We start from the raw sequence: 27,048 nt of genomic DNA on the forward strand, positions 1-27,048 counted from the left end.
GTAGACCATTCTTGATACACAAGAGAAACTGTTATTTAAACTGAGCATTAAAAACACAGCTACCATACCCCGTTCAAAGACACTTCAGTATTTTGTCTTGCCCATTCACCCTCTGAATGCTACACAGACACAATCCATGTCTCCATTGTCTCAAGGCTTCTTAAACCTGTCTCCTCCCCTTCATCTACACTGATTGAAGTGGATTTAACAACTGACATCAATAAGGGATCATAACTTTCACCTGAATTCACCTGGTCAGTCTATGTCATGGAAAGAGCAGGTGTTCCTAATGTTTTGTACACTCAGTGTACATACTTGAATATATTTTTATAGACGACATTGTTATTTATATAGTCTTGATCTAGAGTTGGACGTCCACTCACATAAATAATTCCAATGTAGTTACTGTGATTAATATATTTGAAATGTTTCTCTCTATTATCTCTCTACTTAAATGTAAATGTAAATGTACCTCTCCCTGTCTCTTTGTCTATCTTTGTTCTAATCATTGCCAAGAGATGACTGGCCCTGTCCTCCGTTTAATAGACCTACTTTCATATTGGTTTATGTAAAAAGCAAGAGCCATTAAAGACTGATGTCTACATCTAATTTTCCCTCTATCTTTCTCTTTCTCCCCCCTCTCACTCCCTCTCTTTCCCTCCCGTTAAATGCTCCCATTAAAATGTCCATATCTTATTCTCTCTCTCCCACCCCCTCACATCCCAGCTCTCTTCTTGCGTCTGGAGGCTCCTATGAACAACATCACCACGTCTCTGGGCCAGACAGCAGAGCTGCTGTGTCGTGTGTCCGGTCACCCCACTCCCACGGTGCGCTGGCTGAAGAACGACGCCCCCGTGGTCCAGGAGCCTCGCCGGATCTCCTACCGACCAACGCCCTACGGCTCCCGCCTCCGCATCCGTAACCTGGACACTACAGACACAGGCTACTTCCAGTGTGTGGCCACTAACAGCTACGGCATCGTCTCCACCACAGGAGTACTCTTCGTCAAGTTTGGTAAGACTAGTAGAACGAGGCTTTGAGACTGTTATGAAGTGTTTAGAAGTCCCCAATGAAGCAGCTATTAATGCCATCAATCAAACCAATCAATTTCACACATTTAGAGTGATTATCTAAAGCTGTCTGTCTGGTCTATCTAATCAACGCATGTTCAAAGTAGTTAGGAGAGAGGTCAGAGTTGACTGTCTGCTTTGATAGCATGAGCTTAGTGTAGATCCATCCGCATGTGGTTTAGCCAGAGCTAGGCTGCATGGCTCTGGCAGCTATGGAGAAGACGTCTGGCAACATGGGGTTGGGGCCAGAGCTAGGCCGCATGGCTCTAGCAGCTATGGAGAAGATGTCTGGTAACATGTGGTTGAGGCCAGAGCTAGGCTGCATGGCTCTAGCAGCTATGGAGAAGATGTCTGGTAACATGTGGTTTAGCCAGAGCTGGGCTGTATGGCTCTAGCAGCTATGGAGAAGATGTCTGGTAACATGTGGTTGGGGCCAGAGCTGGGCTGCATGGCTCTAGCAGCTATGGAGAATATGTCTGGTAACATGTGGTTTAGCCAGAGCTGGGCTGTATGGCTCTAGCAGCTATGGAGAAGATGTCTGGTAACATGTGGTTTAGCCAGAGCTAGGCTGCATGGCTCTAGCACCTATGGAGTATATGTCTGGTAACATGTGGTTTAGCCAGAGCTGGGCTGCGTGGCTCTAGAAGCTATGGAGAATATGTCTGGTAACATGTGGTTGGGGCCAGAGCTAGGCTGCATGGCTCTAGCAGCTATGGAGAATATGTCTGGTAACATGTGGTTTAGCCAGAGCTGGGCTGCATGGCTCTAGCAGCTATGGAGTATATGTCTGGTAACATGTGGTTTAGCCAGAGCTGGGCTGCGTGGCTCTAGAAGCTATGGAGAATATGTCTGGTAACATGTGGTTGGGGCCAGAGCTAGGCTGCATGGCTCTAGCAGCTATGGAGAATATGTCTGGTAACATGGGGTTGGGGCCAGAGCTAGGCCGCATGGCTCTAGCAGCTATGGAGAAGACGTCTGGTAACGTGTGGTTGGGGCCAGAGCTAGGCTGCATGGCTCTAGCAGCTATGGAGAATATGTCTGGTAACATGTGGTTGGGGCCAGAGCTAGGCTGCATGGCTCTAGCAGCTATGGAGAATATGTCTGGTAACATGTGTTTGGGGCCAGAGCTAGGCTGCATGGCTCTAGCAGCTATGGAGAATATGTCTGGTAACATGTGGTTGGGGCCAGAGCTAGGCTGCATGGCTCTAGCAGCTATGGAGAATATGTCTGGTAACATGTGTTTGGGGCCAGAGCTAGGCTGCATGGCTCTAGCAGCTATGGAGAATATGTCTGGTAACATGTGGTTGGGGCCAGAGCTAGGCTGCATGGCTCTAGCAGCTATGGAGAATATGTCTGGTAACATGGGGTTGGGGCCAGAGCTAGGCCGCATGGCTCTAGCAGCTATGGAGAAGACGTCTGGTAACGTGTGGTTGGGGCCAGAGCTAGGCTGCATGGCTCTAGCAGCTATGGAGAATATGTCTGGTAACATGTGGTTGGGGCCAGAGCTAGGCTGCATGGCTCTAGCAGCTATGGAGAATATGTCTGGTAACATGGGGTTGGGGCCAGAGCTAGGCTGCATGGCTCTAGCAGCTATGGAGAAGATGTCTGGTAACATGTGGTTGGGGCCAGAGCTAGGCTGCATGGCTCTAGCAGCTATGGAGAATATGTCTGGTAACATGTGGTTTAGCCAGAGCTGGGCTGCGTGGCTCTAGAAGCTATGGAGAATATGTCTGGTAACATGTGGTTTAGCCAGAGCTGGGCTGCTTGGCTCTAGCAGCTATGGAGAATATGTCTGGTAACATGTGGTTGGGGCCAGAGCTAGGCCGCATGGCTCTAGCAGCTATGGAGAAGATGTCTGGTAACATGTGTTTGGGGCCAGAGCTAGGCTGCATGGCTCTAGCAGCTATGGAGAATATGTCTGGTAACATGGGGTTTAGCCAGAGCTGGGCTGCATGGCTCTAGCAGCTATGGAGAAGATGTCTGGTAACATGTGGTTTAGCCAGAGCTGGGCTGCGTGGCTCTAGAAGCTATGGAGAATATGTCTGGTAACATGTGGTTTAGCCAGAGCTAGGCCGCATGGCTCTAGCAGCTATGGAGAATATGTCTGGTAACATGTGGTGTAGCCAGAGCTGGGCTGCATGGCTCTAGCAGCTATGGAGAATATGTCTGGTAACATGTGGTTGGGGCCAGAGCTAGGCTGCATGGCTCTAGCAGCTATGGAGAATATGTCTGGTAACATGGGGTTTAGCCAGAGCTGGGCTGCATGGCTCTAGCAGCTATGGAGAAGATGTCTGGTAACATGTGGTTTAGCCAGAGCTGGGCTGCATGGCTCTAGCAGCTATGGAGAAGATGTCTGGTAACATGTGTTTGGGGCCAGAGCTAGGCTGCATGGCTCTAGCAGCTATGGAGAAGATGTCTGGTAACATGTGTTTGGGGCCAGAGCTAGGCTGCATGGCTCTAGCAGCTATGGAGAATATGTCTGGTAACATGTGGTTGGGGCCAGAGCTAGGCTGCATGGCTCTAGCAGCTATGGAGAATATGTCTGGTAACATGTGGTTTAGCCAGAGCTGGGCTGCTTGGCTCTAGCAGCTATGGAGAATATGTCTGGTAACATGTGGTTTAGCCAGAGCTGGGCTGCGTGGCTCTAGAAGCTATGGAGAATATGTCTGGTAACATGTGGTTGGGGCCAGAGCTAGGCTGCATGGCTCTAGCAGCTATGGAGAAGATGTCTGGTAACATGTGTTTGGGGCCAGAGCTAGGCTGCTTGGCTCTAGCAGCTATGGAGAATATGTCTGGTAACATGTGGTTTAGCCAGAGCTAGGCTGCATGGCTCTAGCAGCTATGGAGAAGATGTCTGGTAACATGTGGTTGGGGCCAGAGCTAGGCTGCATGGCTCTAGCAGCTATGGAGAATATGTCTGGTAACATGTGGTTTAGCCAGAGCTGGGCTGCATGGCTCTAGCAGCTATGGAGAATATGTCTGGTAACATGTGTTTGGGGCCAGAGCTAGGCTGCATGGCTCTAGCAGCTATGGAGAAGATGTCTGGTAACATGTGTTTGGGGCCAGAGCTAGGCTGCATGGCTCTAGCAGCTATGGAGAAGACGTCTGGTAACATGTGGTTTAGCCAGAGCTAGGCTGCATGGCTCTAGCAGCTATGGAGAAGATGTCTGGTAACATGTGGTTGGGGCCAGAGCTAGGCTGCATGGCTCTAGCAGCTATGGAGAATATGTCTGGTAACATGTGGTTTAGCCAGAGCTAGGCTGCATGGCTCTAGCAGCTATGGAGAAGATGTCTGGTAACATGTGGTTGGGGCCAGAGCTAGGCTGCATGGCTCTAGCAGCTATGGAGAATATGTCTGGTAACATGTGGTTTAGCCAGAGCTGGGCTGCATGGCTCTAGCAGCTATGGAGAATATGTCTGGTAACATGTGTTTGGGGCCAGAGCTAGGCTGCATGGCTCTAGCAGCTATGGAGAATATGTCTGGTAACATGTGGTTGGGGCCAGAGCTAGGCTACATGGCTCTAGCAGCTATGGAGAAGACGTCTGGTAACAATTGTTACTCCTGTTGTTTAAATCATCCCTGTCTTCCCTTCCAGATCCACTCCCTACACCAATGCCAGGGAGGCCCTATCCGTAAGTTAAAACAATTCTGTCCATCCATTTTTTACTAACCACAACCCAACACTGGCTCCCGTTACAAACAGATAGAGAGGGGAAGAAAGATAGAAACCTCTGAAGACATGAATGAGATGATATCTAATCATTAATGTGATAGAACGTGGGGAAAGGTTGTTAAATAAAGTGATGTCGTGAAAGGAAAAGTGTTTCCATGATGGCTGGCCAAGGCATTCACATCAGCCACATACCATATGGACTTCTTATGGACTTCAGAGCTTGACAGAGGAAAGCTTGCAGATTTTTCTCCGAATCATTGACAGATCAGGTTCCCTTAGTGTGAACTCTTCTCAAACCTCTAAAGATGATGCTGCTTCAAGTATATGTGTGATCGAGGTGTGACTATTGTGTCAGATAGATTGAGTGTAAATAGAGAGAGGTGGAGTAGAAACAGCTCAGGGTACAGTAGAATGAGAACAGGCATCTTATCACCAGATCTCATCTCTACTGTACTGTACTGTACTCTACTGTACTGTACTATACTGGACTCTCCCTCCTCTTGCTCCTCCTCCTCCTCTCTCTCTCATCCTCTTCTCTCTACTCCTCCTGCTCTTCCTCTCCCTCCTCCTCCTGCTCATCCTCTCTCCCTCCTCATCCTCCCTTTCCATGGTGTACTTTCCTCCTGGTTCACTAGTCTTGTTAGGACCCTCTGAACTATCTTTGTGTCCTCATTTCAACACGTTCTCCTGTAGACTGTCCTGTGATGTGGATATGGAGTGAGAGTGTATTTACTCAATGGTTTATTAACTGGCAAACATACATGTATACAGAGTAAATCAAATTATCGATGTTTGCTTTAGAGCTCTCTGAAGTTGTATAGGAGAAATGTGCATGTTGTTTTCTATAGAGTTTCAATCTCTTTGGTTCCAAGGAAGGGGATTTTTCCTCAATGACAACATCAAGGCAGCAAGCCATATTCCATGGAAAAGGCAGGGTATATTGGAACATCAAACAGGTTGGCATGATGGGGAAAGCCACAACCACAGACCACAACCACAGACACAGACACACACACACACACACACACACACACACACACACACACACACACACACACACACACACACACACACACACACACACACACACACACAGACACACACACACACACACACACACACACACACACACACACACACACACACACACACACACACACACACACACACACACACACACACACACACACACACACACACACACACACACACACACACACACACACAGATAGCGACACACACACATAAAGACACACGCATACACACTTATAGTATATGGTCTCACACAACTAAACTCAGCATAAAAATAACTTCACTTTTTCAGGACCCTGTCTTTCACAGTTAATTAGTAAAAATCCAAATAACTTCACAGACATTCATTGAAAAGGGTTTTTACACTGTTTCCCATGCTTGTTCAATGAACCATAAACAATTGATGAACATGCATCTGTGGAATGGTCGTTAAGATACTAACAGCTTACAGACAGTAGGCAATTAAGGTCACAGTTATGAAAACTTAGGACACTAAAGAGGCATTTCTACTGACTCTGAAAAACACCAATAGAAAGATGCCCAGGGTTCCTGCTCATCTGCGTGAACGTGCTTTACATGCTGCAAGGAGGCAGGAGGACTGCTGATGTGGCCAAGGCAATAAATTGCAATGTCCGTACTGTGAGACGCCTAAGACAGAACTACAGGGAAACAGGACGGACAGCTGATTGTCCTCGCAATGGCAGCCACATGTAACAACACCTGCACAGGATCGGTACATCCGAACATCACACCTGCGGGACAGGTACAGGATTGCAACAACAACTGCCCGAGTTACACCAGGAACGCACAATCCCTCCATCAGTGCTCAGACTGTCCGCTATAGGCTGAGAGAGGCTGGACTGAGGGCTTGTAGGCCTGTTGTAAGGCAGGTCCTCACCAGACATCACCAGCAACAACGTCGCCTATGGTTACAAACCCACCGTCGCTGGATCAGACAGGACAGGCAAAAAGTGCTCTTCATTGACAAGTCACGGTTTTGTCTCACCAGTGTGATGGTCGGATTCACGTTTATCGTTGAAGAATGAGCGTTACACCGACGCCTGTACTCTGGAGTGGGATCGATTGGAGGCTCCGTCATGGTCTGTCACAGCATCATCGGAATGAGCTTGTTTTCATTGCAGGCAATCTCAACACTGTGCATTACAGGGAAGACATCCTCCTCCCTCATGTGGTACCCTTCCTGCAGGCTCATCCTGACATGACCCTCCAGAATTGACAATGCCACCAGCCAAATTGCTCGTTCTGTGCGTGATTTCCTGCAAGACAGGAATGTCAGTGTTCTGCCATGGCCAGCGAAGAGCCCGGTAGTCTGGGACCTGTTGGATCGGAGGGTGAGGGCTAGGGCCATTCCCCCCAGAAATGTACGGGAAGTTGCAGGTGCCTTGGTGGAAGAGTGGGCTAACATCTCACAGCAAGAATGGGCACATCTGGTTCAGTCCATGAGGAGGAGATGCACTGCAGTACTTAATGCAGCTGGTGGCCACACCAGATACTGACTGTTACTTCTGATTTTGACCCCCCCCTTTGTTCAGGTACACATTATTCAATTTCTGTTAGTCACATGTCTGTGAAACTTCAGTTTATGTCTCAGTTGTTGAATCTTGTTATGTTCATACAAATATTTACATGTTAAATTTGCTGAAAATAAACGCAGTTGACAGTGAGAGGATGTTTCTTTTTTTTTTGCTGAGTTTATTTCTGCCATACAATTTGATTTTATTTACGTGTTGCTGAAATATCCTGCAAAACTTTCTTCCCATATTGTGCTGTCTTTCTCTAGATGACCTCTCAGGAATGATGTGAAGTGTATTTTCTCCCTCACAGCCCCTCTCTGAGCCAACTCTCCCCTCTGGCCACGCACCAGAGCATGTTAATGTTGATTGAAGTCCACAGCACCAGGACCTAGGCTACAATCAGCTGGTCGGCCCAGGCATTGCAGGATAAAGCTGAACTCATTTGGTTTAAACACAGTCATTATGGCCTTTCATTAAATCACACAGCACAGGGCCTCTTTTGACTGGGGCCAGGGGCCGGGGATGAGCCCTGTTGGTCGTCATTAGTGTCATTGTCAGCTGATTAGCTGTCAGAGGGGCGGCAGGGCAGACCTACATTAGGGAGATGGGGTCAGCTAATGTTGGCATGTGGCATGTGACGGCCTCTGAGGTTGTTTTCGTATTTTCTATTGATGTGTCAAAATGTCAGTCATGGTTGTGGAGGTGGACTGGGTAGAGAAGCACCTGGTTTAGCTGGAGTAAGACTGACTGAGGCTCCTAGTTGTTGCTTTTGTGGTCGGGGAAAGATGTACAGTTTTCCCATAGGGTTTGCGGTTTGGTTTTCTCCCTGTAGGTTTTTAGTGGTCACTGATGGGGGTACTTGGTCTTTGCCCAGTGGTTTTTCTGTATGCATATGCTGGTCTGGTGGGGTTTAGATGGTGGACACTAATGTATGTCATATTTATGCCCTGGCCTGGATATGTCAAGTAGACCAGCCACAGACAGACCCAGAGCCCACAGCACTTCAGCCCACAGCCCAGTGGCCAGCCGTCCCTGTGTACATTACGCTGTGGCTTTGATCAGACCAGACCTGACATCAGTTCAGCCACAGCTGGACATGTCATGGAGAGAAGGAGGGAGATAGAGGAAGTGAGGGGTGAGAGTGAGCTAAAGAATCAGAGATACAAACAGATGGAGAGAAAGTCAAGAAAGAGATAGGGGATAAGGAATACAGGAGAGTCAGACGGGGGCTGGAACATTTTAGTCCTGCTGTCAATGTTATGGTAATTAGATGGGCGAACATCCAAACATGGAACCCTGAGGGTCAACACATACACACACCCTGGGGTCAACACTGTGCTGTTGGATGGCTTAGGACAGGGCCTCTCAAACTTTTGGGGGCTGGGGACCCCTTCATAATCAGAACAGAACTTGAGTGACATATGATTTTGGCAGTCCAGACAAACTAAGTGCCCCAAGGCAGTGATTGGGGACACTGCCCTGTGTAGGGTGCCGTCTTTCGGGTGGGACGTTAAATGGGTGTCCTGACTCTCTGAGGTCATTAAAGATCCCATGGCACTTATCGTAAGAGTAGGGGTGTTAACCCCGGTGTCCTGGCTAAATTCCCAATCTGGCCCTCAAACCATCACGGTGACCTAATCATCCCCAGCTTCTTCCATTTGGCTCATTCATCCCCCTCCTCTCCCCTGTAACTATTCCCCAGGTCGTTGCTGCAAATGAGAACGTGTTCTCAGTCAACTTAGTCAACTCAGTCAACTTACCTGGTAAAATAACAGATAAATAAAAAAAATAAAAAACCTGGCCCTCAAAATAAACAATCTGGCCCTCAAACCATCACGGTCACCTAATCATCCCCAGCTTCTTCCATTTGGCTCATTCATCCCCCTCCTCTCCCCTGTAACTATTCCCCAGGTCGTTGCTGCAAATGAGAACGTGTTCTCAGTCAACTTACCTGGTAAAATAACAGATAAATAAAAAAAATAAAAAATAAAGTTTTGGGCCCTGGGATGGAAAACAACAAATTTTCGGAGCAAATATGTTGCAGTTTTCAAGCTAATTTCCTGCAATTCTACATATTTTGCGATGAGGCGTTAGAGCTGTTCATTCACAGCTTTTAATAACTGCTTAATGTTTTCTCTGTTTATTCTTTTACGTGAGTTCCTTTACAGGGACCACCTGGAATCTGCGGTAACACAATCCTTGGGATGAGGTATAGGAAGGGGGGGGACAATGACGCCCGTTGTGGCAGCGACTGGTTGTCAGTCATGTTGGCGGCCACGGGAGCCTGGCCTCACACCTCTCTCCTCCCTCCCTAGTTCCCTCCCTCCCTAGCTCCCTAGCTTCAGAGATGTTTTCACAGGCCAGAACAAACACACGAGGGGGAAAAATGGCTCTGTTTTCCAAAATTAGCTCCTTCTGGAGCAGCGAGCAGCCTCCTTACACCAACCACCCTCCTTCTTCAGGAAAAGAGAGCAGGAGAGAGAGGGGGAGAGAAAAAACAGAAGAAAAAAACAGTGTTAGTGGGGAATGGAAGATGGTGAGTGTCATTAACACTTGGTTGTGTATGCTCTTTGATCATGGCCTTGGGTCGCAGTATTCACCTCAGATTAGGACTGAGGGATCCAAGATTTAACTCTAAACAGACAGAGATCGTACACTTCAAATCAAATGTTATTTGACACATACACATGTTTAGCAGATGTTATTGCGGGTGTAGTGAAATGCCTGTAAAATACTCAGTACTTAATAGAAGGTTGTCTCGTCTCCACAAGTAAGGCTGAAAGAATGGAGACTAGAACCCAAAGTAGAGAGAGGGAGGGGTGGGAGACATGGAACGAGAACAAGATAAAGAGTATGTTCATTCTTTCATTCTGTCTTCCTGATGTTTAGGAATGCTGTAAATATAACCACAAAGGCCTCAGAGAACAAGCCTCATTCATGAAATTGACCCAAATGAATAATGTGTGAAACTGTAGCCATAGGTTTTACCTTATCAACAGAGCATCAGTTAAATGTAAAGCGACCAGATTTCTGGTCTGAGATGTTCCTATTAAGATACAGGGTGATGTATACAGCCTTGAATTGGTTGGTGTGTATGAATATATGAAACGTGGTGAGCACCCTTTCTACAAGCATCTATCTCCTGTACAGACCAAAAGCCCGGCGTCTAAGCCTGTGTTTATAGTACAGTGTTGTCTGCTGTTAAAAAAAGATTAATACCACTGTCAGACCTGTTTAACTTTCCCAAAGCTTTTTCCCTCTCAACTAGAGCAGGACATTTATCTCAGCGCTGTAAAAAGCAATTACAAAAATATGAGTGCTTTTTTCCCCACTCTTCCCTTCCATCCCTTCACCAACCCCACCCGCCTCGTATGGCAGGATAAGAGAGAGAGGGGTTTTAATGAAGACCAGATCCCCTTCTCTCCTATCTCTCTCTCCTCTTTCTGTCTATATCTTTCTCTCCCTCTCTCACTCCCATGTCTCTCTTTTCATCTCCTGTCTTCTTCTGTTTCCCCCACCTCCAATTTGGAGATCCTACTCCTCTCTCTCTTTCTCTCTCTCGCTTTCTCTCAATTCAATTCAAAGGGCTTTATTGGTATGGGAAACATAGGTTTACATTGCCAAAGCAAGTGAAATAGATAATACACAAAAGTGAAATAAACAAAAAAATGAAAAGTAAACATTACACTCACAATTTCCAAAGGAATAGAGACATTTCAAATGTCATATTACGGCTATATACAGTGTTGTAATGATGTGCAAATAATTATCCAATTCAATTATCCAAGATGGCGTAGCAGTCAGACGTCTTGTAGTGTCGTGTCCCTTGTATATATTGTTTTTTTTAAACATATTTTTCTTCGCCTATCTTTTAAAACATTTTGCTAAACCTCAACTTCTAAATCCTCTCCTGCAACCCGCCTCACCCAATGTAGCTATTTTTTCTAAAGTATTTATATTTACTTTGGACCCGGAACCCCTCAACTGAAGCTAGCCAGCTAGCTACCAGCTAGCTACAAGCTATCAGTCAGCAAACCATTGCTAGCGGTCTTCAGCAACCAGTCATCAGCTAACCTTTAGCTCGGAAAGCTCTCGCCAGTTCGAACAACGCGACTCTAACCAGAGCATAACGGACCTATTCTTTTTTTCTCCCCGGATTCCCACCGCAAACGGAACATTTTCAGCTGGATCTTCACAACTAACTATCTAGCTAACCGCAACCCCGGATGATTACTCCTGGCTAGCGTTTCCAACCACTTAGCTTGAAGCTAGCCCGGCCAGAGCTCATGTGCTACCACCGAAGCATACTCCTGGGCTACAATATCCGGACCCACGACCGGTCTATCGATGTCACCGCATGAAGAGGAATAAACAGACCCACCCCATCGCGACGTCCCCCAAAGGCTAACTTTCTAGCACTTGCTATGTCCTTGCTTGCTAATTCGGTCTGCTAACTGCTAGCTTGTTTAGCCCCGGTCCGCTAACTGCTACCTTGTTTAGCCCCGGTCCGCTAACTGCTACCTTGTTTAGCCCCGGCCTACTAACTGTTAGCTTGTTAGCACAGGCCTGCTAACCGTCTGAATCGCTGTGTCCCAAACACTCACTGGACCCATATTTACTTTCTATCTCTTTTCAATTTTTAATTTGTTTATACCTTCCGGTAACCTGCCTCACCCAATGTGATATGGAATCGCTATTATTGAAAAATTTTAGAACACACTCAAGAACCTCCAGAAGATAACCAGCTAACGAGCTACAAGCTATTTAGTCATTGTTAGCCACTGCTAGCGGCTTTTACCTTTTACCTTCTGCACAGCCAGAAAGTTTTTTTAACCTGGATAACACTCGCCACTCCAGTTTCCCTGCCCCATCCACCGCTGCCCCCTGGACACTGATCACTTGGCTACATAGCTGATGCATGCTGGACTGTCCATTAATCACGGTACTCCATTCTGCTTGTTTATGTTTTATCTGTCGGCCCCAGCTGCACTCAGGCTCTGTGTGTCGTTAATCCGACCCTCCCTGCCTAGTCAACGCCATTTTACCTGCTGTTGTTGTGCTAGATGATTAGCTGTTGTTGTCTCACCTACTGTTTTAGCTACTGTTTTAGCAAGCTCTCCCAATTCAACACCTGTGATTACTGTATGCCTCGCTGTATGTCTCTCTCAAATGTCAATATGCCTTGTATACTGTTGTTCAGGTTAGTTATCATTGTTTTAGTTTACAATGGAGCCCCTAGTTCCACTCTTCATACCACTGATACCTCCTTTGTCCCACCTCCCCCACATGCGGTGACCTAACCCATTACAACCAGCATGTCCAGAGATACAACCTCTCTCATCATCACCCAGTGCCTGGGCTTATCTCCGCTGTACCCGCACCCCACCATACCCCTGTCTGCGCATTATGCCCTGAATATATTCTACCATGCCCAGAAATCTGCTCCTTTTATTCTCTGTCCCCAACGCTCTAGGCGACCATTTTTGATAGCCTTTAGCAGCACCCTCATACTACTCCTCCTCTGTTCCGCGGGTGATGTGGAGGTAAACCCAGGCCCTGCATGTCCCAAGGCACCCTCATTTGATGACTTCTGTGATCGAAAAAGCCTTGGTTTCATGTATGTCAACATCAGAAGCCTCCTCCCTAAGTTTGTTTTACTCACTGCTTTAGCACAATCTGCTAACCCTGATGTCCTTGTCGTGTCTGAATCCTGGCTCAGCAAGGCCACCAAAAATTCTGAGATTTCCATACCCAACTATAACATGTTCCATCAAGATAGAACTGCCAAAGGGGGAGGAGTTGCAGTCTACTGCAGAGATAGCCTGCAAAGTAATGTCATACTTTCCAGGTCCATACCCAAACAGTTCGAACTACTAATTTTGAAAATTACTCTCTCCAGAAATAAGTCTCTCACTGTTGCCGCCTGCTACCGACCCCCCTCAGCTCCCAGCTGTGCCCTGGACACCATTTGTGAATTGATCGCCCCCATCTAGCTTCAGAGTTTGTTCTGTTAGGTGACCTAAACCGGGATATGCTTAACACCCCGCCAGTCCTACAATCTAAGCTAGATGCCCTCAATCTCACACAAATCATCAAGGAACCCACCAGGTACAACCCTAAATCTGTAAACAAGGGCACCCACATAGACATCATCCTGACCAACTGGCCCTCCAAATACACCTCCGCTGTCTTCAACCAGGATCTCAGCGATCACTGCCTCATTGCCTGTATCCGCTACGGAGCCGCAGTCAAACGACCACCCCTCATCACTGTCAAACGCTCCCTAAAACGCTTCTGTGAGCAGGCCTTTCTAATCGACCTGGCCCGGGTATCCTGGAAGGACATTGATCTCATCCCGTCAGTTGAAGATGCCTGGTCATTCTTTAAAAGTAACTACCTCACCAATTTAGATAAGCATGCTCCGTTCAAAAAATGCAGAACTAAGAACAGATATAGCCCTTGGTTTACTCCAGACCTGACTGCCCTCGACCAGCACAAAAACATCCTGTGGCGGACTGCAATAGCATCGAATAGTCCCCGCGATATGCAACTGTTCAGGGAAGTCAGAAACCAATACACGCAGTCAGTCAGGAAAGCACAGGCCAGCTTCTTCAGGCAGAAGTTCATCCTGTAGCTCCAACTCCAAAATGTTCTGGGACACTGTGAAGTCCATGGAGAACAAGAGCACCTCCTCCCAGCTGCCCACTGCACTGAGGCTAGGTAACACGGTCACCACCGATAAATCCATGATTATCGAAAACTTCAACAAGCATTTCTCAACGGCTGGCCATGCCTTCGGCCTGGCTACTAAAGCCTCTCCAGGTTATCCTTTACCCAAATCCAGATAGCAGATGTTCTGCAAAACCTGGACCCGTACAAATCAGCTGTGCTTGACAATCTGGACCCTCTATTTCTGAAACTATCCGCCGCCATTGTCGCAACCCGTATTACCAGCCTGTTCAACCTCTCTTTCATATCGTCTGAGATCCCCAAGGATTGGAAAGCTGCCGCAGTCATCCCCCTCATCAAAGGGGGAGACACCCTGGACCAAAACTGTTACAGACCTATATCCATCCTGCCCTGCCTATCTAAGGTCTTCGAAAGCCAAGTCAACAAACAGGTCACTGACCATCTCGAATCCCACCGTACCTTCTCCGCTGTGCAATCTGGTTTCCGAGCCGGTCACGGGTGCACCTCAGCCTCGCTCAAGGTACTAAACGATATCATAACCGCCATCGATAAAAGACAGTACTGTGCAGCCGTCTTCATCGACCTTGCCAAGGCTTTCGACTCTGTCAATCACCATATTCTTATCGGCAGACTCAGTAGCCTTGGTTTTTCGGATGACTGCCTTGCCTGGTTCTCCAATTACTTTGCAGACAGAGTTCAGTGTGTCAAATCTGAGGGCATGCTGTCCGGTCCTCTGGCAGTCTCTATGAGGGTGCCACAGGGTTCAATTCTCGGGCCGACTCTTTTCTCTGTATATATCAATGATGTTGCTCTTGCTGCGGGCGATTCCCTGATCCACCTCTACGCAGACGACACCATTCTATATACTTCCGGCCCGTCCTTGGACACTGTGCTATCTAACCTCCAAACGACCTTCAATGCCATACAACACTCCTTCTGTGGCCTCCAACTGCTCTTAAACGCTAGTAAAACCAAATGCATGCTTTTCAACCGTTCGCTGCCTGCACCCGCACGCCTGACCAGCATCACCACCCTGGATGGTTCCGACCTTGAATATGTGGACATCTATAAGTACCTAGGTGTCTGGCTAGGCTGTAAACTCTCCTTCCAGACTCATATCAAACATCTCCAATCGAAAATCAAATCAAGAGTCAGCTTTCTATTCCGCAACAAAGCCTCCTTCACTCACGCCGCCAAACTTACCCTAGTAAAACTGACTATCCTACCGATCCTCGACTTCGGCGATGTCATCTACAAAATTGCTTCCAACACTCTACTCAGCAAACTGGATGCAGTTTATCACAGTGCCATCCGTTTTGTTACTAAAGCACCTTATACCACCCACCACTGCGACTTGTATGCTCTAGTCGGCTGGCCCTCGCTACATATTCGTCGCCAGACCCACTGGCTCCAGGTCATCTACAAGTCCATGCTAGGTAAAGCTCTGCCTTATCTCAGTTCACTGGTCACGATGGCAACACCCATCCGTAGCACGCGCTCCGGCAGGTGTATCTCACTGATCATCCCTAAAGCCAACACCTCATTTGGCCGCCTTTTGTTCTCTGCTGCCTGTGACTTGAACGAATTGCAAAAATCGCTGAAGTTGGAGACTTTTATCTTTTATATCCCTCACCAACTTCAAACATCTGCTATCTGAGCAGCTAACCGATCGCTGCAGCTGTACATAGTCTATCGGTAAATAGCCCACCCATTTTTACCTACCTCATCCCCATACTGTTTTTATTTATTTACTTTTCTGCTCTTTTGCACACCAATATCTCTACCAGTACATGACCATCTGATCATTTATCACTCCAGTGTTAATCTGCAAAATTGTAATTATTCACCTACCTCCTCATGCCCTTTGCACACAATGTATATAGACTCCCCTTTTTTTTCCTACTGTGTTATTGACTTGTTACTTGTTTACTCCATGTGTAACTCCATGTGTTGTCTGTTCACACTGCTATGCTTTATCTTGGCCAGGTCGCAGTTGCAAATGAGAACTTGTTCTCAACTAGCCTACCTGGTTAAATAAAGGTGAAATAAAATAAAATAAAAATGTAAGTACAAAAGGGAAAATAAATAAACATAAATATGGGATTTATTGACAATGGTGTTTGTTCTTCACTGGTTTCCCTTTTCTTGTGGCAACAGGTCACAAGTCTTGCTGCTGTGATGGCACACTGTGGTATTTCACCCAATAGATATGGGAGTTTATCAAAATTGGATTTGTATTCAAATTCCTTGAGGGTCTGTGTAATCTGAGGGAAACGTGTCTCTAATATGGTCATACATTTGGCAGGAGGTTAGGAAGTGCAGCTCAGTATCCATTTCATTTTGTGGTCAGTGTGCACATAGCCTGTCTTCTCTTGAGAGCCATGTCTGCCTACGGCGGCCTTTCTCAATAGCAAGGCTATGCTCACTGAGTCTGTACATAGTCAAAGATTTCCTTAATATTGGATCAGTTACAGTGGTCAGATATTCTGCCACTGTGTAGTCTCTGTTTAGGGCCAAATATAGCATTCTAGTTTTCTCAGTTATTTTGTTAATTCTTTCTAATGTGTCAAGTAATTATCTTTTTGTTTTTTCATGATTTGGTTGGGTCTAATTGTAACCCTGTCCTGGGGATCTGTTTGTGAATATATCCCCAGGACCAGCTTGCTTAGGGGACTCTTTTCCAGGTTCATCTCTCTGTAGGTGATTGGCTTTGTTATGGAGGGATTGGGAATCACTTCCTTTTAGGTGGTTGTAGATTTTAACAGCTTTTTTCTGGATTTTGTTAATTAGCGGGTATCAGCCTAGTTCTGCTCTGCCTGCATTATTTGGTGTTTTACATTGTACACTGAAGATATTTTTTCATAATTCTGCATGCAGAGTCTCAATTCGGTGTTTGTCCCATTTTTTAAATTCATCATTGGTGGTTGGTTCTATAACTGATTCAAGTATTTTTAGTCAGAGCCTAACTTGATGTTCCTTTTGATGGCCCTTCTTGCCTTGGCTCTCAGATCGTTCACAGCTTTGTGGATGTTTGAGTTTATTTAATTTTTACGGGGACAGTGCACATTCAAATCAAATCAAATTTTATTTGTCACATACACATGGTTAGCAGATGTTAATGCGAGTGTAGCGAAATGCTTGTGCTTCTAGTTCCGACAATGCAGTGATAACCAACAAGTAATCTAACTTGTCATGTTTTGTCATTTATTATCTTGTCTTGTCCCTGTGCTTCCCATTCTATTCGTTTCCCTCTGCTGGTCTTATTAGGTTCTTTCCCTCTTTCTATCCCTCTCTCTCCCCCTCCCTCTCTCACTCTCTCGCTCTCTCTTCTCTCTATCGTTCCGTTCCTGCTCCCAGCTGTTCCTATTCCCCTAATCAATCATTTAGTCTTCCCACACCTGTTCCCGATCCTTTCCCCTGATTAGAGTCCCTATTTCTTCCTTTGTGTTCCGTTCCTGTCCTGTCGGTTCCTTGTTTAGAATTCACCGTGCTGTGATTGTGTATCGCCCTGTCGTGTCGTGTTTTCCTCAGATGCTGCGTGGTGAGCAGGTGTCTGAGTCAGTCTGGTTCGAGTGCCTTCCCGAGGCAACCTGCTGTTCACCTGCTGTTCAAGATCGAGTCTCCAGTTAGTCCTCGTCATTTCGAGTGAAAGTTGTGTTTTTTTGTTTGTATTCACTTTACTGGATTAAAGACTCTGTTTTCGCCAAGTCGCTTTTGGGTCCTCTCTCACCTCCATGACAGAAGGAACCGACCTAGGAATGGACCCAGCGACTTCAGACGCTCGTTACACTGCCGTCGAGATCCAAGGAGCCATGCTCGGCAGACACGAGCAGGAATTGTCTGCTGCTCGCCATGCCGTGGAGAACCTGGCCGCTCAGGTTTCCGACCTCTCTGGACAGTTCCAGAGTCTACGTCTCGTGCCACCTGTTACTTCCTGGCCTGCCGAGCCTCCAGAACCTAGGGTTAATAACCCACCTTGCTACTCCGGGCAGCCCACTGAGTGCCGCTCCTTTCTCACGCAGTGTGAGATTGTGTTCTCTCTCCAACCCAACACATACTCTAGAGAGAGAGCTCGGGTTGCTTACGTCATTTCACTCCTTACTGGCCGGGCTCGAGAATGGGGCACAGCTATCTGGGAGGCAAGGGCTGATTGCTCTAACAAGTTCCAGAACTTTAAAGAGGAGATGATTCGGGTTTTTGACCGTTCAGTTTTTGGTAGGGAGGCTTCTAGGGCCCTGGCTTCCTTATGCCAAGGTGAACGGTCCATAACGGATTATTCTATTGAGTTTCGCACTCTTGCTGCCTCTAGTGAGTGGAACGAGCCGGCGCTGCTCGCTCGTTTTCTGGAGGGACTCCACGCAGTGGTTAAGGATGAGATTCTCTCCCGGGAGGTTCCTTCAGATGTGGACTCTTTGATTGCTCTCGCCATCCGCATAGAACGACGGGTAGATCTTCGTCACCGGGCTCGTGGAAGAGAGCTCGCATCAACGGTGTTTCCCTGCTCCGCATCGCAACCATCTCCCTCCTCTGGCTCAGAGACTGAGCCCATGCAGTTGGGAGGGATTCGCATCTCGACTAAGGAGAGGGAACGGAGGATCACCAACCGCCTGTGCCTCTATTGCGGAGTTGCTGGACATTTTGTTAATTCATGTCCAGTAAAAGCCAGAGCTCATCTGTAAGCGGAGGGCTACAGGTGAGCGCAACTACTCAAGTCTCTCCATCTAAATCCTGTACTACTTTGTCGGTCCATCTACGCTGGACCGGTTCGGGTGCTACATGTAGTGCCTTGATAGACTCTGGGGCTGAGGGTTGTTTCATGGACGAAGCATGGGTTCGGAAACATGACATTCCTTTCAGAGAGTTAGAGAAGCCTACGCCCATGTTCGCCTTAGATGGTAGTCATCTTCCCAGTATCAGATTTGAGACACTACCGTTAACCCTCACAGTATCTGGTAACCACAGTGAGACTATTTCTTTTTTGATTTTTCGTTCACCGTTTACACCTGTTGTTTTGGGTCATCCCTGGCTAGTATGTCATAATCCTTCTATTAATTGGTCTAGTAATTCTATCCTATCCTGGAACGTTTCTTGTCATGTGAAGTGTTTAATGTCTGCCATCCCTCCCGTTTCTTCTGTCCCTACTTCTCAGGAGGAACCTGGCGATTTGACAGGAGTGCCGGAGGAATATCATGATCTGCGCACGGTCTTCAGTCGGTCCCGAGCCAACTCCCTTCCTCCTCACCGGTCGTATGATTGTAGTATTGATCTCCTTCCGGGGACCACTCCTCCTCGGGGTAGACTTTACTCTCTGTCGGCTCCCGAACGTAAGGCTCTCGAGGATTATTTGTCTGTGTCTCTTGACGCCGGTACCATAGTGCCTTCTTCCTCTCCGGCCGGGGCGGGGTTCTTTTTTGTTAAGAAGAAGGACGGTACTCTGCGCCCCTGCGTGGATTATCGAGGGCTGAATGACATAACGGTTAAGAATCGTTATCCGCTTCCCCTTATGTCATCAGCCTTCGAGATTCTGCAGGGAGCCAGGTGCTTTACTAAGTTGGACCTTCGTAACGCTTACCATCTCGTGCGCATCAGAGAGGGGGACGAGTGGAAAACGGCGTTTAACACTCCGTTAGGGCATTTTGAGTACCGGGTTCTGCCGTTTGGTCTCGCCAATGCGCCAGCTGTTTTTCAGGCATTAGTTAATGATGTTCTGAGAGACATGCTGAACATCTTTGTTTTTGTCTATCTTGACGATATCCTGATTTTTTCTCCGTCACTCGAGATTCATGTTCAGCACGTTCGACGTGTTCTACAGCGCCTTTTAGAGAATTGTCTCTACGTAAAGGCTGAGAAGTGCTCTTTTCATGTCTCCTCCGTTACTTTTCTCGGTTCCGTTATTTCCGCTGAAGGCATTCAGATGGATTCCGCTAAGGTCCAAGCTGTCAGTGATTGGCCTGTTCCAAGGTCACGTGTCGAGTTGCAGCGCTTTTTAGGGTTTCGCTAATTTCTATCGGCGTTTCATTCGTAATTTCGGTCAAGTTGCTGCCCCTCTCACAGCTCTTACTTCTGTCAAGACGTGTTTTAAGTGGTCCGGTTCCGCCCAGGGAGCTTTTGATCTTCTAAAAGAACGTTTTACGTCCGCTCCTATCCTCGTTACTCCTGACGTCACTAGACAATTCATTGTCGAGGTTGACGCTTCAGAGGTAGGCGTGGGAGCCATTCTATCCCAGCGCTTCCAGTCTGACGATAAGGTTCATCCTTGCGCTTATTTTTCTCATCGCCTGTCGCCATCTGAGCGCAACTATGATGTGGGTAACCGTGAACTGCTCGCCATCCGCTTAGCCCTAGGCGAATGGCGACAGTGGTTGGAGGGGGCGACCGTTCCTTTTTGTCGTTTGGACAGACCATAAGAACCTTGAGTACATCCGTTCTGCCAAACGACTTAATGCCCGTCAAGCTCGTTGGGCGTTGTTTTTCGCTCGTTTCGAGTTTGTGATTTCTTACCGTCCGGGTAGCAAGAACACCAAGCCTGATGCCTTATCCCGTCTGTTTAGTTCTTCTGTGGCTTCTACTGATCCCGAGGGGATTCTTCCTTATGGGCGTGTTGTCGGGTTAACAGTCTGGGGAATTGAAAGACAGGTTAAGCAAGCACTCACGCACACTGCGTCGCCGCGCGCTTGTCCTAGTAACCTCCTTTTCGTTCCTGTTTCCACTCGTCTGGCTGTTCTTCAGTGGGCTCACTCTGCCAAGTTAGCTGGTCATCCCGGTGTTCGAGGCACTCTTGCGTCTATTCGCCAGCGCTTTTGGTGGCCGACTCAGGAGCGTGACACGCGCCGTTTCGTGGCTGCTTGTTCGGACTGCGCGCAGACTAAGTCGGGTAACTCTCCTCCTGCCGGTCGTCTCAGACCGCTCCCATTCCTTCTCGACCATGGTCTCACATCGCCCTAGACTTCATTACCGGTCTGCCTTTGTCTGCGGGGAAGACTGTGATTCTTACGGTTGTCGATAGGTTCTCTAAGGCGGCACATTTCATTTCCCTCGCTAAACTTCCTTCCGCTAAGGAGACGGCACAAATCATTATCGAGAATGTATTCAGAATTCATGGCCTCCCGTTAGACGCCGTTTCAGACAGAGGCCCGCAATTCACGTCACAGTTTTGGAGGGAGTTCTGTCGTTTGATTGGTGCGTCCGTCAGTCTCTCTTCCGGGTTTCATCCCCAGTCTAACGGTCAAGCAGAGAGGGCCAATCAGACGATTGGTCGCATACTACGCAGCCTTTCTTTCAGAAACCCTGCGTCTTGGGCAGAACAGCTCCCCTGGGCAGAATACGCTCACACCCGCTTCCTTCGTCTGCTACCGGGTTATCTCCGTTTCAGAGTAGTCTGGGTTACCAGCCTCCTCTGTTCTCATCCCAGCTTGCCGAGTCCAGCGTTCCCTCCGCTCAAGCGTTTGTCCAACGTTGTGAGCGCACCTGGAGGAGGGTGAGGTCTGCACTTTGCCGTTACAGGGCACAGACTGTGAGAGCCGCCAATAAACGCAGGATTAAGAGTCCAAGGTATTGTTGCGGCCAGAGAGTGTGGCTTTCCACTCGCAACCTTCCTCTTACGACAGCTTCTCGTAAGTTGACTCCGCGGTTCATTGGTCCGTTCCGTGTCTCCCAGGTCGTCAATCCTGTCGCTGTGCGACTGCTTCTTCCGCGACATCTTCGTCGCGTCCATCCTGTCTTCCATGTCTCCTGTGTCAAGCCCTTTCTTCGCACCCCCGTTCGTCTTCCCTCCCCCTCCCGTCCTTGTCGAGAGCGCACCTATTTACAAGGTAAATAAGATCATGGACATGCGTTCTCGGGACGGGGTCACCAATACTTAGTGGATTGGGAGGGTTACGGTCCTGAGGAGAGGAGTTGGGTTCCGTCTCGGGACGTGCTGGACCGTTCACTCATCGATGATTTCCTCCGTTGCCGCCAGGATTCCTCCTCGAGTGCGCCAGGAGGCGCTCGGTGAGTGGGGGGTACTGTCATGTTTTGTCATTTATTATCTTGTCTTGTCCCTGTGCTTCCCATTCTATTCGTTTCCCTCTGCTGGTCTTATTAGGTTCTTTCCCTCTTTCTATCCCTCTCTCTCCCCCTCCCTCTCACTCTCTCGCTCTCTCTTCTCTCTATCGTTCCGTTCCTGCTCCCAGCTGTTCCTATTCCCCTAATCAATCATTTAGTCTTCCCACACCTGTTCCCGATCCTTTCCCTGATTAGAGTCCCTATTTCTTCCTTTGTGTTCCGTTCCTGTCCTGTCGGTTCCTTGTTTAGAATTCACCGTGCTGTGATTGTGTATCGCCCTGTCGTGTCGTGTTTTCCTCAGATGCTGCGTGGTGAGCAGGTGTCTGAGTCAGTCTGGTTCGAGTGCCTTCCCGAGGCAACCTGCTGTTCACCTGCTGTTCAAGATCGAGTCTCCAGTTAGTCCTCGTCATTTCGAGTGAAAGTTGTGTTTTTTTGTTTGTATTCACTTTACTGGATTAAAGACTCTGTTTTCGCCAAGTCGCTTTTGGGTCCTCTCTCACCTCCATGACATAACTAACAATTCCAAAACTACTGTCTTATACACAGTGTAAGGGGATAAGGAACATGTACATAAGGATATATGAATGAGTGATGGTACAGAGCAGCATACAGTAGATGGTATCGAGTACAGTATATACATATGAGATGAGTGTGTAGACAAAGTAAACAAAGTGGCATAGTTAAAGTGGCTAGTGATACATGTGTTACATAAGGATGCAGTCGATGATGTAGAGTACAGTATATACATATGCATATGAGATGAATAATGTAGGGTAAGTAACATTATATAAGGTAGCATTGTTTAAAGTGGCTAGTGATATATTTACATCATTTCCCATCAATTCCCATTATTAAAATGGCTGGAGTTGGGTCAGTGTCAATGACAGTGTGTTGGCAGCAGCCACTCAGTGTTAGTGGTGGCTGTTTAACAGTCTGATGGCCTTGAGATAGAAGCTGTTTTTCAGTCTCTCGGTCCCAGCTTTGATGCACCTGTACTGACCTCGCCTTCTGGATGATAGCGGGGTGAACAGGCAGTGGTTCGGGTGGTTGATGTCCTTGATGATCTTTATGGCCTTCCTGTAACAACGGGTGGTGTAGGTGTCCTGGAGGGCAGGTAGTTTGCCCCGGTGATGCGTTGTGCAGTCCTCACTACCCTCTGGAGAGCCTTACGGTTGAGGGCGGAGCAGTTGCCGTACCAGGCGGTGATACAGCCCGCCAGGATGCTCTCGATTGTGCATCTGTAGAAGTTTGTGAGTGCTTTTGGTGACAAGCCAAATTTCTTCAGCCTCCTGAGGTTGAATAGGCGCTGCTGCGCCTTCTTCACGACGCTGTCAGTGTGAGTGGACCAATTCAGTTTGTCTGTGATGTGTATGCCGAGGAACTTAAAACTAGCTACCCTCTCCACTACTGTTCCATCGATGTGGATAGGGGGGTGTTCCCTCTGCTGTTTCCTGAAGTCCACAATCATCTCCTTAGTTTTGTTGACGTTGAGTGTGAGGTTATTTTCCTGACACCACACTCCGAGGGCCCTCACCTCCTCCCTGTAGGCCGTCTCGTCGTTGTTGGTAATCAAGCCTACCACTGTTGTGTCGTCCGCAAACTTGATGATTGAGTTGGAGGCGTGCGTGGCCACGCAGTCGTGGGTGAACAGGGAGTACAGGAGAGGGCTCAGAACGCACCCTTGTGGGGCCCCGTGTTGAGGATCAGCGGGGAGGAGATGTTGTTGCCTACCCTCACCACCTGGGGGCGGCCCGTCAGGAAGTCCAGTACCCAGTTGCACAGGGCGGGGTCGAGACCCAGGGTCTCGAGCTTGATGACGAGCTTGGAGGGTACTATGGTGTTGAATGCCGAGCTGTAGTCGATGAACAGCATTCTCACATAGGTATTCCTCTTGTCCAGGTGGGTTAGGGCAGTGTGCAGTGTGGTTGAGATTGCATCGTCTGTGGACCTATTTGGGCGTAAGCAAATTGGAGTGGGTCTAGGGTGTCAGGTAGGGTGGAGGTGATATGGTCCTTGACTAGTCTCTCAAAGCACTTCATGATGACGGAAGTGAGTGCTACGGGCGGTAGTCGTTTAGCTCAGTTACCTTAGCTTTCTTGGGAACAGGAACAATGGTGGCCCTCTTGAAGCATGTGGGAACAGCAGACTGGTATAGGGATTGATTGAATATGTCCGTAAACACACCGGCCAGCTGGTCTGCGCATGCTCTGAGGGCGCGGCTGGGGATGCCGTCTGGGCCTGCAGCCTTGCGAGGGTTAACACGTTTAAATGTCTTACTCACCTCGGCTGCAGTGAAGGAGAGACCGCATGTTTCCGTTGCAGGCCATGTCAGTGGCACTGTATTGTCCTCAAAGCGGGCAAAAAAGTTATTTAGTCTGCCTGGGAGCAAGACATCCTGGTTCGTGACTGGGCTGGATTTCATCTTGTAGTCCGTGATTGACTGTAGACCCTGCCACATGCCTCTTGTGTCTGAGCCATTGAATTGAGATTCCACTTTGTCTCTGTACTGACGCTTAGCTTGTTTAATAGCCTTACGGAGGGAATAGCTGCACTGTTTGTATTCAGTCATGTTGCCAGACAGCTTGCCCTGATTAAAAGCAGTGGTTCGCGCTTTCAGTTTCACGCGAATGCTGCCATCAATCCACGGTTTCTGGTTAGGGAATGTTTTTATCGTTGCTATGGGAACGACATCTTCGACGCACGTTCTAATGAACTCGCACACCGAATCAGCGTATTCGTCAATATTCCCATCTGACGCAATACGAAACATGTCCCAGTCCACGTGATGGAAGCAGTCTTGGAGTGTAGAGTCAGCTTGGTCTGACCAGCGTTGGACAGACCTCAGCGTGGGAGCCTCTTGTTTTAATTTCTGCCTGTAGGCAGGGATCAGCAAAATGGAGTCGTGGTCAGCTTTCCCGAAAGGGGGCGGGGCAGGGCCTTATATGCGTCGCGGAAGTTAGAGTAACAATGATCCAAGGTTTTACCACCCCTGGTTGCGCAATCGATATGCTGATAAAATTTAGGGAGTCTTGTTTTCAGATTGGCTTTGTTAAAATCCCCAGCTACAATGAATGCAGCCTCCGGATAAATGTTTTCCAGTTTGCAAAGAGTTAAATAAAGTTCGTTCAGAGCCATCGATGTGTCTGCTTGGGGGGGATATATACGGCTGTGATTATAATCGAAGATAATTCTCTTGGAAGATAATGCGGTCTACATTTGATTGTGAGGAATTCTAAATCAGGTGAACAGAAGGATTTGAGTTCCTGTATGTTTCCTTTATCACACCATGTCCCGTGAGTCATGAGGCATACGCCCCCCCGCCACTCTTCTTACCAGATAGATGTTTGTTTCTGTCGGCGCGATGCGTGGAGAAACCCGTTGGTTGCACCGCCCTGGATAGCGTTTTCCCAGTAAGCCATGTCTCCGTAAAGCAAAGAACGTTGCAGTCTCTGATGTCCCTCTGGAATGCCACCCTTGCTCGGATTTCATCAACCTTGTTGTCGAGAGACTGGACATTGGCAAGAAGAATACTGGGAAGTGGTGCGCGATGTGCCCTTTTTCGGAGTCTGACCAGAACACCGCCGCGTTTCCCCCTTGGGTCGCTGCATGCGATCCATTCCGTTGTCCTGTTTGTAAGGCAGAACACAGGATCCGCGTCGCGGAAAACATATTCTTGGTCGTACTGATGGTGAGTTGACGCTGATCTTATATTCAGTAGTTCTTCTCGACTGTATGTAATGAAACCTAAGATGACCTGGGGTACTAATGTAAGAAATAACACGTAAAAAAACAAAAAAACTGCATAGTTTCCTAGGAACTCGAAGCGAGGCGGCCATCTCAGTCGGCGCCGGAAGTCTGTTAATCAACGTTTCAGTAAAAGTGCCGGTTTTAGCCAGCCGGCTCATTTTCAACCGCAGTCCCTGGGCAGGTTATTAAAAACAATTACAATATAGACAACAGCAACATAGGACAAGCAAGACGTAGCATATAGACAGAGCAACTTAGGACAAGCAAGACGTAGCATACAGACATAGCAACATAGAACAAAAAGCAGCAAAACAAAATTCATAAAAGCAACAAGCTGCAGACAACAGATAACATGGAAAGCGGCAATACACAGCTAGGGACCATGTTCACAAGTCTGATTGACCTTTAGCCATGTTTTCAAGCATTTTGTGAAAGTGTGATATGTGGTGCAGTTATGTGTGTCTGATGGCAGTGTATTCCAGACATGGGAAACTCTCACAGAGAAAACGGATTTACTAAAGGAGCTTTTCCTTAAGGGAACTATACAGTCACCTCTCATGGCAGACCTTGTGGATCTGCTGCCGTATGTTTGTGTTTTCTGTTTAACAAAAATACTGAGTGGAGGGGGAGCCAGGCCATTTAGGATCTTGAATACAAGACATGCATCGGTGTATTGCACAAGATTTTCCCAACTCAGGATCTCATGCTTTCTGAGGATGTAACAGTGATGATGGCTATTGGGCTTCCTAACAAGCACTTTGAGAGCCTGTTTGTAGACAGACTGAATAGGTCTTAATGTTGTACAGCAAGGTTGGGCCCAACTAGTCAAGCAGTATGTTAAGTGGGGGAGTATCATAGATTTGAAGTACAGTTTTGCTACCTCTGTAGTCAAACAATTTCGTATATAACGGAAATTAGCTTGGAATTTGGATATTTGAATTACCTTTTTCACATGCTTTTTAAAAGAGAGGTTAGAATCAAGTATGATGCCAAAGTACTTAAAATCAGATACCACCTGGAGCTTCTCCCCTGACACATAGACATCTGGTTCAGTAGCATCTGTTGCCCTCTTTGTGAAGAACATGCAAACAGTTTTTTTCACATTGAGATGCAAACACGAGTCACTGAGCCACTTTGTAACCTGGACCATTACAGTCGTGAGTTCTTGTGCAGCTTGTTGTTTGCTCTTTGCATGCACATATATCACTGTATCATCTGCATACATTTGAACTTCAGACCCAGTACAGACAGAAG

The 27,048-nt window shown here is 47.6% G+C and overlaps 1 protein-coding gene across 1 annotated transcript in view; it reads left to right on the forward strand.

Annotated features, from left to right (window-relative positions):
* Positions 1 to 27,048, forward strand: part of ror1 (receptor tyrosine kinase-like orphan receptor 1) — a 313,742-nt gene that overhangs the window by 214,646 nt on the left and 72,048 nt on the right. The window contains exons 3-4 of the mRNA XM_046300198.1: positions 727 to 1,014; positions 4,667 to 4,703. Coding sequence (XP_046156154.1) covers positions 727 to 1,014; positions 4,667 to 4,703 — 325 coding nt within the window. The remainder of the gene's footprint in view (positions 1 to 726; positions 1,015 to 4,666; positions 4,704 to 27,048) is intronic.

This window comes from Oncorhynchus gorbuscha, linkage group LG15, assembly GCF_021184085.1.
Source record: "Oncorhynchus gorbuscha isolate QuinsamMale2020 ecotype Even-year linkage group LG15, OgorEven_v1.0, whole genome shotgun sequence".
NCBI classification, from domain to species: domain Eukaryota; kingdom Metazoa; phylum Chordata; class Actinopteri; order Salmoniformes; family Salmonidae; genus Oncorhynchus; species Oncorhynchus gorbuscha.